The sequence below is a fragment of the Mastigoproctus giganteus genome, chromosome 1 (assembly GCF_048544385.1).
Source record: "Mastigoproctus giganteus isolate SK-2022 chromosome 1, ASM4854438v1, whole genome shotgun sequence".
Lineage (NCBI taxonomy): Eukaryota > Metazoa > Arthropoda > Arachnida > Uropygi > Thelyphonidae > Mastigoproctus > Mastigoproctus giganteus.
Window position 1 is genome coordinate 204,528,347 of NC_143575.1, and position 13,878 is coordinate 204,542,224.

A 13,878-nucleotide genomic window follows, 5' to 3' on the forward strand; every position below is an offset into this window, starting at 1 on the left:
TGATTGGTTATTATGATGTGGTTACAAAGGAACTAGATGCAAAAAATAATTTTGATATCATATATTTGGATTTCAGGAAAGTTTTTGACACTGTTGCGCATGGAAGACTATTGTACAAATTGGAGCAGAATGGTATTAAGGCTAAGTTGCTACAATGGATGGTTAAGTGGGAGAAGACAGAGGGTGGTAATCAGTGGACTAATGTTATTAGTGGAGTCCCACAGGGTTTGGTGTTGGGTCCACTGTTTTGTATATTTATCAATGATATTGATGAAGGTATATCAGGCTTAGTGTCGAAGTTTGCAGATGATACAAAGGTTGGCAGGGTTGTTAATGACAGTAATGGCAGTGTGCTACTGCAACAGGATCTAGATAATTTGGGCAGATGGGCTAAGAAGTGGCAACTGAAGTTTAACCTTAACAAACGCAAAGTACTGCATATGGGTAGAAGTAACCTGAGAGAAAAGTACCAACTGTGTGGTACTACACTTACGGTGGTAGAAAATGAAAAAGACGTGGGAGTAATTGTGCAGTCAGATATGAAGTTTTCTGAGCAATGCAGACAGGCTGTCAGGGCAGGTCATGGGGTTTTGTTAATGATATATAGGAATTTTGCTAGCAGGGAAAAGGAGGTGATTATCCCTCTGTATAAGGCAATGGTCAGACCATGCCTTGAGTACTGCGTACAGGTCTGGAGGCCTCATTTTAGGAAGAATGTCGATTTGCTTGAGCGTGTACAGAGAGGGGCAACAAGATTGGTGAGGGGAATGAAGGGATCCTCTTACCAAGAGAGGCTAAAATTCTGCAAATTGCAGCGGCTGGAGACTAGGCAACTGCTCGGTGATCTGATTGAGGTGTATAAGGCCTTGATTGGGTTGAGCACGCTGAATTCTGATGGGATCCTTCCATGTTCAGATTACGAACCTACGGGGGCATAAATTCAAATTAGGAAAAGATAGATGTAGAATAGATGTGTGGAAATTTGGCTTTAGCCAGCAGGTGGTTAATTGCTAGAACAAACTTCCATCTCTTGTTGTGGAAGTTGATAGTTTGAATAAATTTAAGGAGGAACTGGACAGGCATTTGGAGGGAATGGTGTGATTTTTTTTTTTTTGAATTTTTTGAATTTTTTGAATTTTTTTATTTGGTTGATGCTGCATAAGCTGATACACTTGCTTTCTTGCATCACTTGCCACTACTACTACATTCTTTTGTTTATATATGTAGGTATCTCAGATGTTTATAAAAAAAAAAAAATTCCAGATTTCTATTTATCTGATTTTAATGAAATATTGGATAGCTTGACAAATTTTTATAAATGATCTAAACATAAAATTTATTGAAAATCCACTACTAAGAATAGAGTTATTACATGTGGATGGACATGGTGATAAGTACCACAAAGCAGGCTTTATAAAGAAGCTTTCATTGTAGTAATGATCAATGAGATATTTTTCACAATAAAGGCATACAAATAGATAATAACCACATACATATTTTTATTTATATGTTTTCTATTTCTTTTAGAAGAAATAGAAAACATATAAATAAAAATAATAGTAATAAGTTCAGAATGTCAATAACTGCAATAAAGAACTCCTTACTACTACATCTAATATAATCCACCTACACAGTTAAGACAGTCTGAAATAGTAGCTGCAAGACGGATGACTAACTTCTAATCTCTTAATTCCTCAATTTCCTAGAACTAGGTCTAAAAATATCATAAGAGAGGAACTTCTAATTCCTTAATCTCTAACTCCTTAATACCTTAGAATCAAGTCCTCATTGTGGATCTAACGTATGATTGAGTCTAGGAGACTTTAATCTAACCTCAACCTTAGTCTTGGAGTTCATTCATATAAATACAACTTAATTTTGGTATTTATTATTATTTTTTGTTATTTATTAGAATTTGACTTATGAATATTAATTAATTTAATATTCATATTAAAATAATTAATCAATAAAAACATTTAATTTATCTGTTAGGTAAGTAAGCTTTTATGTAAGTAAGAATCAAAATTAATTAAAGAAAGAACTGTATAATTTAATTACCAACCTTTACCTGCTTTGCTGTCTGTATAATCACTGAAGAAGTGGTATAGGAAGTACAACGAAACATCTGAGAGTAATATGTAGTTCTTTTAGAAATTCCATTCTAAGCCGGTTGAAGCTTACATTTTTACTATTCTGTGTGATGTTATTTATAAACAGTAAGTGGTAAAATATCAAAACAACAGTAAACCTAGACATAATTAGTAAGATATTATGTCACGAGTAGCAAAAATATGTAACAAATTTATCCATTGGTCTTTTATTCTGATTGAAATGAAAGTAGATTTCATATTTTAAATGTACCATTTCAGAATATAGAGTAAGTAGATATGGTTTATGTGTTTTTAATCCTGGAATAATTGCACCCATCAAACATGATTAGAAGTATGTCTAACCCGTTTGTATTAGACATACTTGGATATAAAAGAGATAAAAGTTAAAAATATAATCCATGACTGGAAAATCTGTTAATGGTAACGGTAATTTAAGTGTAGTAATAAAATGGTAATGTAAGTGTAGTAGTAAGATCTAGTGACAGGAAAAAAACTTCCTTTAATAGTTTTAATAAAAAATATTATTGCCTCTAAATAAACTTTAAAAAAATTTTGAAAAAAAAAAAAAAAAACATGGTGGTTCAGGAAATGTAGTTAATAGACAAATTTGTTAAGCAACCATAACTGAGCCAATATTAATAACCGTGCTCTACCAAATTCAAAAATATCAATGTTATTCATGTGTAATATTTTTGATACAAAATTAAACAGCCTTATTCAAAGTAATTGCCAGTTATATCAGGCCATAACACACACATACCCCATTACCATATGCTCAAAGCACAGAAAATGGAAGCATTTGATGTAAAAATGTGAGATTTTTAAAAATAGCTCATTCAATACAAATATGATTTAATTATTATTCAGTGCGCATAGCCACTAAAAAGTTAAATTCAAAATATATTTCTGAAAATAGTTACACAAGTTGTTTCACTGGGTGTGACAGACCTGGAGAGCAAATCAAATGACAGTGACAGGCAAACACTGCTGACTTAAGTGGTACTGCACATTATATGACAAATAAATAGAGAAAGTGAGAACTAGAGCTTATAGATAAACATAAGTTTTTGGAATCTCACAGATCTAGTGTAACTGCTGTAGAGTTAATAGTTTCTTTTTACTAAATAGTGTTTCTTATGTTAAAAGAAAAATCTTTCACTTTGCATAATTGCTTTTTTTTATTTATATATAGTTGTGGGAAGTTTATAAGGAGCGAAGATGTATAAGGACTTACATTGGCCACAGGCAGGCATTGAGGGATATATGTTTCAATAATGTAGGTGACCAGTTTCTCTCTGCTGGCTATGATAGATATGTTAAATTATGGGATACTGAGAAAGGTAAACTGATCTTGGTGATTAATTATTGTTAATAAATGGTTTTTGTTTTCCACAGAAGTGGAGATTATTATTAGAAATGCATGCATTTATAAAAATATTAAGCATATAATAGATAAAATAACGGAAAAGCTGTGAACCATGAGGATTGCTGCTTTGTCATTTGCTGATATGTGGTGATATATATCAGGCCATAACACACACACATACCCCATTACTATATGTTCAAAGCACAGAAAATGGAAGCATTTGATGTAAAAATGTGAGATTTTTAAAGCTTGTGCTTTACCAGTGTTATGTGTTCAATTATTTACTATACCTAACTTGGTTATATGCACCCACAGAAAAACTTTATCATATTTGGTCCTTGAGGTTGTCACAGACATTCTCTGAGATATGCCAGACAATCTGTACTTGCTACCTGGGAGTCTAAAACACTGATGGAACTGATATTCGGGTGACACTCAAGTCAAGTGGACACAATTTCGGCGAAGTCCGGACGGTCTGTGACAGCCAAATCCTCTGCTTGCACCTTCACGATGGTGGGACTGTTAATAATCCTGGGTATAACCTCCATGCACAAGTGCATGGTGAGTTACCCCCAGGTGTGAACCAACGTAAGCAGGGGTCGAGGTGTGGCGCCCACACCACATGGAGGAACGCCGCTCCCTCTATGTTACCAGGCAGTACTAGGTAGTAGATGACTCTCATCGACCGGTGAAATACCACCACTTTGCTTATTGGAGGCTTGAAGTGGTGGACCCCATGTTTAGTCTCTAGAGCTAAGTTCCGGTCAACCCTTCCCTATCTCTTCCATCATGCAGTATGATTGATGACTTTTGAGGTTATGATGAACGTCGTGGCGAGAACCAATATTCTTTACATTTCGAGGGTACAGCTCTAAAACGGTGTTCACAGGCCGGCCGCTAGTTAGTACACCGGGCTGAACCTATTGGTAACTCTCTAGGAGGCTTCCGGATCAGCTAGTGTATAATCTTGCTACCTCTACTCTGCCAGATAGTGACTGGAGGGAGTCCGAGTAGTGTGTATGCGGGGAGCATTGCTGAGGCCACGTTATGTCAAGGATCTGGGTATATTCTTACCACGTGTACGCCATATCCAAAAATTTCATTACTTCATACAGCATGCCCCACCCACTTTTTCTTACTATTGAATACACCATGAATTGTCAAACTAATAGAGCAAGCTTATCTGCGAAAAGATCTAAACCTCCCAAGGACTTCCTAATTCATTTCACAAATATACTCTTCTCAATTCTAATCTCAATGATGTCCATTTCCACTTGCAGTCTGCCAAACTCCATGTACTTTTTCTGACAGAATCTCAGTTATCGGTTGGTTCAACTACTGCTCATCTCAGATGCCCAAATTATTTACTGTATGATTCCTTTCGCCCCAAAGGTGGTACTTGTGCATATGTCCGTTCTGATATTCCCTGTCAGAGACTTGGCAATTTGGAATCTCCTCTGGCTTAAAATCTCTCTATCTCATTATGTCAAATTCGTCTGTTGTCTCTACCATTCTCCCAACTCCACTAATCACTTGGAACTCTTTGACTTCTTCTCTTTGCAACTTGACTTTCTCCAGTCCAACTTTCCTAACAGTGAGGTAATTTTTCTTGGTGATTTTAATGTTCGCAACTCCAGCTGGCTTCCGTTTTCTAGTCACACTGACCCAGCAGGTCGAGATGCTGAGGCTTTTGCAATTACTAATGACCTAGCACAGATTGTTGAACAGGCTAAGAGTAGAAACTTGCTTCTTGCCCTAATGATAGTCGAGCATTCTGGTCTCTTGCCAAAGCCATTGGCCGCAACTTTTGCTCATCTCTGCTCCCACCTCTGTCCAAACCAGATGGTTCTGTTGTCACTTCAGACAAGGATAAAGCTGACCTACTAGCATCCCATTTTTCTTCCAACTCATGTATTAATGATCTTGGTAAAACACCTCCCACCATTCCCAACATGCTCCATTCAATGCCTCCTGTGGTCTTCCATCAAAAGGATGTCAGAAGGATTTTGACGAATCTTGATGCTAAGAAAGCTCCAGGTCCTGATGGTATTTCTCCACTTGTTCTCAAAACCTGTGCACCTGAACTTACTCCTATTCTTTGCCGCCTTTTTTTCAATTTCTTATTCCAAAGGTGTTTTTCCTTCTGCTTGGAAATTTGCTCATATCCAGCCAGTTCCTAAAAAGGGTGACAAATCTCTCCCATCCAATTATCATCCCATTGCAATTACTTCTACTCTTTCTAAAGTAATGGAGAAATCAATTAACCACCAACTCGTAAACCACCTAGAAATCTTCCATCTGATCAATGATCACCAATATGGATTCTGTCAGTGTCGATCCACTGGTGATGTTCTGGCTTATGTTTCCATTTATGGACAAATTCAATGGAAAGGTTTGGTGAAACAGAAGTAGTTGCTCTTGACATCTCAAAGGCTTTCAATCGTGTTTGGCATAAAGGTCTTCTAAACAAGCTTCCATCTTATGGTTTGCCAACTGTTTTTAGTAATTGGTTATCCAGTTTTCTCTCTGATCACTCACTGAGGGTGATGGTAGATGGCTCTCTGTCTTCTAACTTCTCCACTAATTCTGTTGTCCCCCAAGGTTCAGTTCTTTCCCCCACTCTTTTCCTCTTGTATATTAATGACCTTCTTCCATTGACTGGAAATCCTTTCCATAGTTTTGCAGATGATAACACATTGCATTCCACTTTCCATTTTGAGAAACCTTGTCCTGCTCAATCAGCTTCAACTTCTCGAAAATCTGCTACCAAATCCTTAAATGCCTATCTTCAGGTAATTTTCCAGTGGGGCAATGACAACTTAGTTGATTTCAACCCTTCTAAAACTCAGTCTTGTCTTATATCTCGCAAAAAGCATTCTTCTGCCCCTATGCTTATCTTTAGTGACACTCTGATTTTTGGGCAAAATGATACATCTCTTTTGGGGATTATCCTGACTTCTAATCTCTCTTGTCACAAGCACATTACAAATACTGCTTCCTCTGCATCTAAAAAACTTGGTTTTCTCTTTCGCTCTCGGCGTTACTTTTCTTCCAAACAGCTGCTCACTCTGTATAAATCGCAAATCCGCCTTGCCATGGAATATTGTTCCCACATCTGGGGTGGTGCCCCCCAAAACCTTTCTCAGGCTTCTGGATTCCATTCAGAAGAGGGCAGTTAGGTTAATTAATGATTCATCTCTAACAGAGTCTCTCCACTCGCTTTCTCATAGACGTTCTGTTTCTGCTGCATGCCTCTTCTGCAGATACTTCCATGGGCACTGTTCTTCTGAATTGGCTTCTATAATTCCCGCTGTCTCTTTCAAAACAGTCCGAACACGTGCCACCATCAGCCAACATCCATTTACTGTCCAACTTCAAACCCACAGAACCAACTTTTCATCTTCCTCATTTATTCATTCATCTGCCGTTTTCTGGAACAACCTTCCTTCATACGTATTTCCTGAAAATTACAATCTACAGAAGTTCAAGACCACTGTCAAAAAATATCTTCTTTCGTCTTCTCAACCTCCAACCCAAGCACAGTACTAAGTACTATAGGTTCTAATACCTCTCGTGTTTGAAGTTCACAAAAAAAAAATATTTGTATTTGCATGTTAATTGTTGTGTTCTATTTGTATTCATTGGATTAATGCTAATAGAACACACAGTTTCATAGCTGACAAATCGTGACAGTAATTCAAAAAGGTACCCCATATACATGATGAAAAGGTTTATAGATTTTCTTTATTTTCAGAAACCATTAGCATTAGTTGAGGCATACAATGCAAGAAAGCAAGCTTATGCAGCATCAGCCGGAAAAAAAAAAAAAAAAAAAAAAAAATGCTCCTCCATTTTACCCCTCTGTTCATTCCAAATACCACTCCAGCATAGCCTTAAATTTATTTAGGCTATCAACTTCCACAGAAGAAGGTGGAAGTCTGTTCCACCAATCAGCTACCTGCTGGCTAAAGGCAAACTTCTGTACATCTATCCTAAAACTGTCTTTCCTCAATTTGAATTTATGCCCTCTCAGGTGATTATTCTGAGCAAGAGGAAGAATCCCATCAGCATTGATCATGCTCAAACCATTCAAGGTCTTATACACCTCAATCAGATCACCTCGCAGGTGCCCAGTCTCCAGACACTGTAATCTGCAAAACTTAAGGCTTTCTTCTTAAGAGCAACCCTTTGTTCCATTCACTAATCTTGTTGCCCTTCTCTGTACTCGTTCCAATAGCTCTACATCCTTAAAACGAGGCCTCGGGACCTGTATACAGTACTCAATGTATGGCCTGACCATTGCCCTACACCATGGGATGATCACCTCCTTATTCCTTCTAGAAAAATTTCTGTATATCATTGACAATACCCATGAGCTACTCTTGCAGACCGTCTGCACTGTTCAGAAAACTTCATATCTGCCTGCACAATTACCCCCAGGTCCTTTTATTCTCTACCACTGTCAGTGTATTACCACAGAGTTGATACGTTACTCTGGGGTTACTGCTTCCCACATGTAGTACTTCATTTGCCACCTCTCAGCCCATCTGCTCAACTTTTCTAGATCCTGTTGTAGCAGCGTACTGTCATTAGTGTCCTTAACAACCTTGCCAACCTTCGTATCGTCTGCAAACTTGGACAATAAGCCTGATATACCATGATCAACATCATTTATAAATACAGAAAACAACAATGGACCCAACACTGAAACCCGAGGGACAGCATAATAACTTTTAATCCATGATGAGCAGTGTCCATTGATTACCCCTCTCTCTCTCTCTCTCTCTCTCTCTCTTCTCCGACTCAACCATCCCTTTATCCATAGCGGCAATTTCCCTCCAATGCCACACTGCTCCAATTTGTTCAGCAGTCTTCCATGTGGAACAGTATCAATAGCATTTCTAAGATCCAAATATATGATATCAAAGTTATTCCCTGCATCCATTTCCTTTGTGACTACATCATAGTTATCCAATCAAATTGGTCAGGCAAGACTTTCCCTTAACAAATCCATGCTGCGTCCGAGCTATAACTGAAGTCTTGTCTAGATGATCCTGCAGTGCTTCTTTAACCAGTGCCTCCATTAATTTTCCTGGAACAGAAGTTAAACTAACAGATCTATAATTACTTGTGTCACCCTTTGATCTTCCTTTGTGAATTGGGGTCACATTTGCACATCTCCAGTCCATGAGTACCTCCCCTTAGTGCAAAGAAGCTCTCATAATTATGGCTAAGGGTTTGCTTACTTCCTTTGCTGCGTCCTTTAATATAACTGGATAGATTCCATCCACCCCAGGTGCCTTTTTTATGTTTATCTTCAACAATTTCTCCTCCACTTTCCTCTCAGTTATTGCAAAATCATCTAGCTCACTGCCAAAGTTTAACTCACCTCTGGCATTCCCTTCCCTGAAGAACTCATGTGTGAATGTAGATACAAAATACTCATTTAGTTTGTTAGCCACCTGAGCCGGATCATCAACAGTTTAACCATCAATATCCAGTTAACTAATCTGATTCATCCCTTTCCTTCTAGAATTTACATAGGTAAAGATGGGTTTGCTGTTTTTCTTTGCATCCTTTGCCAAAGATTTCTTATAATCTGCCATTGACTGCCTAATCTCCTTTGTGACTTGATTACAGACCAGCTTATATCTATCATAGGCTTCCATGTCACCCATTACAGTGGTACCTCAGTATACATCATTAATCTGTTCCAGATCCTTGGACTTATACCAAACAGGACGTATACGAAACGAATTTTTCCCATAAGAAATAAAGGGAAAATGATTAATCCGTTCCCATGAAAAAAAATCCTATTGTTATTGGCATATTATACAGTGTCCCTGATCTTTGTTTGGTAATCGATTTCACCCCCTTCGCAACGCTAGCAGATTTAATGTCTTTGTTTTTCACAATCGTAGATACTGTCGTTCTCAGCATACGGTAAGCGGCAGCAAAGTCCCGGATATGCATGCCACCTTCATTCTTATTAACAATCTCTTTTTTCACCTCCGTAGTGATCCTGCCCCATTTTCTTCGTTGCTTGGCTTTTCTCATTAACCTTCTTAGAACTTATGTTTAATGAATTTACAATACATTTACGCGAAAAAACACAAAATCATGTGAAAATTCACAGAGTTATAGCGCGGGCTGTTCACTGAATGGTAAAAACTGTCTTACTGATGCTTGTGGGCAGTCATGGCAGAGATGGCAGATCTTACCCCCCCTCTCCAAAAACCAAATTCAGTCAATCGAGGACGTAGGTGCGCACTGTGCGCGCATACGTCCTTGGTCGGTTTTATTCGGAAAGCCGAGTGAGGACCGGTGCGCATACTTTGCTAGTGTCCGTCCTTGGTTGGCTTTTATTCGGTTTTTGGAGGGGGGGGGGGTAAGATCTGGCATCTGAGTCGTGGCTTTGTCTTGAGAGAGGTAAACAAGGGTAGCGCGCGGTGACATGACTCATTTTGAAGCACGCAAGTCGTATTTGAAACAAATGTCGTATACCAAACAAAATTTTCGTGTCCAAACAGGACGTATATCAAGTTTGACTTATTCCAAAGCTGACGTATACCGAGGTACCACTGTAATTTATATGTATCCCATGCATTTTTCTTCTCTGCCACATGTCTCATTAGTTCATCTGACATCCATTAGGCCTAAACCTTGAACAATATTTCTTAGTTGGTATGTAGAACCTAGTATCTTCCAAGATAAATTCTTTGAATGCTTCCATTTTGAATTTGCTGTTGGTAACATCATCAGTTGGTCCCACTGTATAGAATTTAAATACTGTCTCAGTCCATCGTAGTCGCCTTTACGGAAGCAATAACCCTTCCAATTACCCTTGATGGTAGTTACCTCTTTGAGTAAATCCCACTTCAGCACGCTGTGATCACTGCCACCTAGTGGTTCATTTATCTGCAGATTCTTAATGCATGAAGAATCACTGCTGATAATCAAATCCAGAGTATTACTCCCTCTAGTTGCCTCCCGAACATGCTGATGTAGAAAACAATCATCCAATAAATCCACAAAAGCCTTGCTAGTGTGTGAGTGACCAACCCACAAATTCCAGTCAATATCTGGGAAATTAAAATCCCCCATTATATAAGACTCTCTGATTTACTGGCCCGCTCTATTTCCCTGTACAGTTTCTTATTATACTCATCAGAGTCATTAGGCCTATAGCACACTCCTACTCTCAATTTTGATTTCCCAATGCTTATGTCACACCAAACTGACTCAACACTGCACTGTCCAGCGATGTCGACTGGCTTCACTTCCTTGGTTTTTATGTGTTTCTTAACTAATAACATAACCCCTCCCCCTTCCTATCCTGTCTATCCTTTCTGTAGACGTACTCCCCAAATTCCAGTTCTGCATCCCTTATATCTGTGTGACACCATGTCTCTGATATCCCAACAATATCTGCCTTTGATGTTTTGAGCAATACCTCAAATGCATCAAATTTATTTACTAAACTCCTAGCATTGTTGTACACGCAAGTATACCTGCACCTGTTTCTATTCTTAGCTACCTTAACACAACCTATGTGTTTACTTGTACCGCAATGGCTCCCAGCAGTCTCTGAAATATCATTCATCTTGTTTTTCAGGCTTGTGCTCATTCTAATAGAAACAGTGCAAGAATCTCTTTCACCTCTGCCAGTGGCTACTGTCAATCTATTGGTCTTTGTCTCCCCCCCCCCCCAAGCTAGCACTTTTCCGACCCACCTAACACTGCCTCGATAGCATCAGCAAATATTCTTGCACCCTTTCTATTTAAGTGTATCCCATTCCTGTAGAAGCAGTCTCTCCTGATAACAAGTACAGACCAGGCTGAAAAAAATTCTACCCCTTGAGCCTTGCACAATCTTTCCAGGGTCGAATTGATCGACAAGGCTCTCATCATATACTTCCTCCTATCTTGTCTGGGTAGAATTGCAGATGCTTTCAAGTTCAACCCTAATTAACGGCTTTGTTTCAACAGTGACCTGTACTTGTTAAGTAATTGCACCGGTCTCCTACACTTAATATCATTAGTGCCGGTGTGTACAACAATATCACCTTTTGTGCCCTTAAAATATGATATCCTCTCTACAACGTCATCAACCTTTGTCCCAGGCAGACACCGTGGTCCTGTTTCACCTATCCTTTTTACATACCATGTTCCCCGTTTCCCTGACAATAGAGTCACCAACAACTACTAGTTCCTGTGGGAATTAATTTATACCAATAAACCTACAGTCATGTAACTGCTAGATTTTTATTCCTCAGTACATATGTAAGAATCAGAAGCTAAAAAGTATATATAAAATTGAATAATTGAGTACCAAAACATATTTTATACAAAAATATCATACAAAAGAATGTATTCCCCTTCCCTGTAGATCCTTGCCTTCTTACTTTGCAGATTAACTTGTGGACATCTTTGGGAACACAGCTTCCACAAACAGTGAGGTTATACTGTGATGACTTTTTTGTCTTAGCAGGTTAAAAAACAACAGGTGGTACAAAGTTCAAAGGCCTTCTCTTCCATAGGCTATCATGGAGCAGGAAGCCAACTACGTGACCTTGAGCAGCTTGTTGTTGTTCTCCCTACTTTAATCAGTCAACATTTGAAAATTTTGTATTTTTATGTACAGGCATACCTCGGTTAACGTTACCTCTGATAACGAAGCTTCGATATAACGAAGTCCGCAATTTCAAGCCCCATTTAACATAAAAAAAATATTCCAGTTTAATCACCTGAAATCTAAAGAAACTGACGAAATTACGGAAACCTTTTGGGCTTCTCGTGGTTGGTTCGAGAAATTTAAAAAACGGGCCAGGGTTCATAGTGTAAAATTAACAGGAGAAGCCGCAAATAAGTTTTCAGAAAAACTAAAGGAAATAATTGAACGTGAAAATTTTCCACCAAATTTGGTGTTCAGTGTTGACGAAAGTGGTTTGTTCTGGAAACAGCTACCAACAAAAAGTTTCATTTCTATTGAAGAAAAACCAGCTGCTGGGTTCAAAGCAGCTAAAGACCGTTTAATGTTACAATTTCGATCAAATGCCTCTGGCGATTATAAATTAAAATTGTTATTAGTTTACCATTCAGAAAATCCGAGAGCGTTAAAAGGTAACATAAAAATGAATTTACCTGTAATATGGAAAGCAAATAGAAAAGCGTGGGTTACCAAGGAGTTATTTACTGATTGGTTTGTTAACCACTTTTGTCCTGAAGTAAAACGGTATTGTCAAAAAAACAACTTTGAAGAAAAAGCTCTTTTGTTGTTAGCCAATGCTCCGGGACATCCTACTGATCTTAACACGTTGGACACATGCATTCCTGTCAAAGTTGTGTTTCTTCCAGCAAACACAACTTCTCTGATTCAACCATTGGATCAGGGAGTGATAGCATCATTTAAAGCTTATTATCTGCGTCGAACATTAAGCAGTTTAACTGAACTAGAGGATAAAGAGGAAATGACAGTTAAAACTTTTTGGAAAAACTACACCATTAAAAAGGCAATTGAAAACATTGATAGTTCTTGGAAAGAAGTCACTAAGAAATGCTTAAATGGAGTTTGGCGCACAATATGGCCAGAAGTTGTACTAGAAGAAGAAAATAGCATCCAAGAAATTAGAAATGAAGTTATCCAGATGGCTCAATCAATAGGTTTCGAAAATGTCGATGAAGAGGATGTTAGAAATTTATTGAATGCAGAAGATGGTTTTTCAGTGGAAGATTTAGAAAACATTGTTAGCAACGAAGACAAAGATAATGAAGACGAAGTTAAAGAAGTTCCTGCCGAAAAAGTGTTAACAACCAAAGATTTAAAAAGGTGCTTAAATGACATTGAAAACGTTTAAATTTTTTTAGTGAAAATGATCCTGATTTAGGAAGAAGTTTTATTGTTAAGCGATCAGTGTTAAATGCAATAACTCCGTATAGGCAATTGTTAAATGAAAGAGAAAAAAAGCATAAGCAATCAACTTTAGACTCATATTTTAAAATGTGATTTCACTTTGTATGTAAGTTAAATGTTTATTTAATAAAACTTTTCTTTGTTCGAAAAAAAAGCTTTTCATTTTCTTTACGTAGGAACGTATCCCTATTCTGGCCATAGTATTTTTACCTCTGAAAACGAAGTTTCGCTTAACGAAGTAATTTCGTGGAACGCATCCTATTCGTTATTCGAGGTATGCCTGTATTTTATTTTAATTTAATAAAATGCAGCACAAACTGTAATTTGAATGGGGAAAAATTTAAAAAAATGAAATTACAAATCTGTATTGTTATGTAATTTGTGATATTAAAATATTAAGCAACTAATACAGAATACTTATATATTATTACCATTATTGGGCTCGATTAAAATTTTATTGTAATAGTTAACTTAATGGTTTGCTGCAA

The 13,878-nt window shown here is 37.7% G+C and overlaps 1 protein-coding gene across 1 annotated transcript in view; it reads left to right on the forward strand.

Moving 5' to 3' along the window:
* LOC150091459 (pre-mRNA-processing factor 17) overlaps window positions 1–13,878 on the forward strand; it is a 176,578-nt gene that overhangs the window by 74,598 nt on the left and 88,102 nt on the right. Inside the window, exon 8 of the mRNA XM_090368490.1 lies at window positions 3,304–3,451. Within this exon, the coding sequence (XP_090224616.1) occupies window positions 3,304–3,451 (148 nt within the window). The remainder of the gene's footprint in view (window positions 1–3,303; window positions 3,452–13,878) is intronic.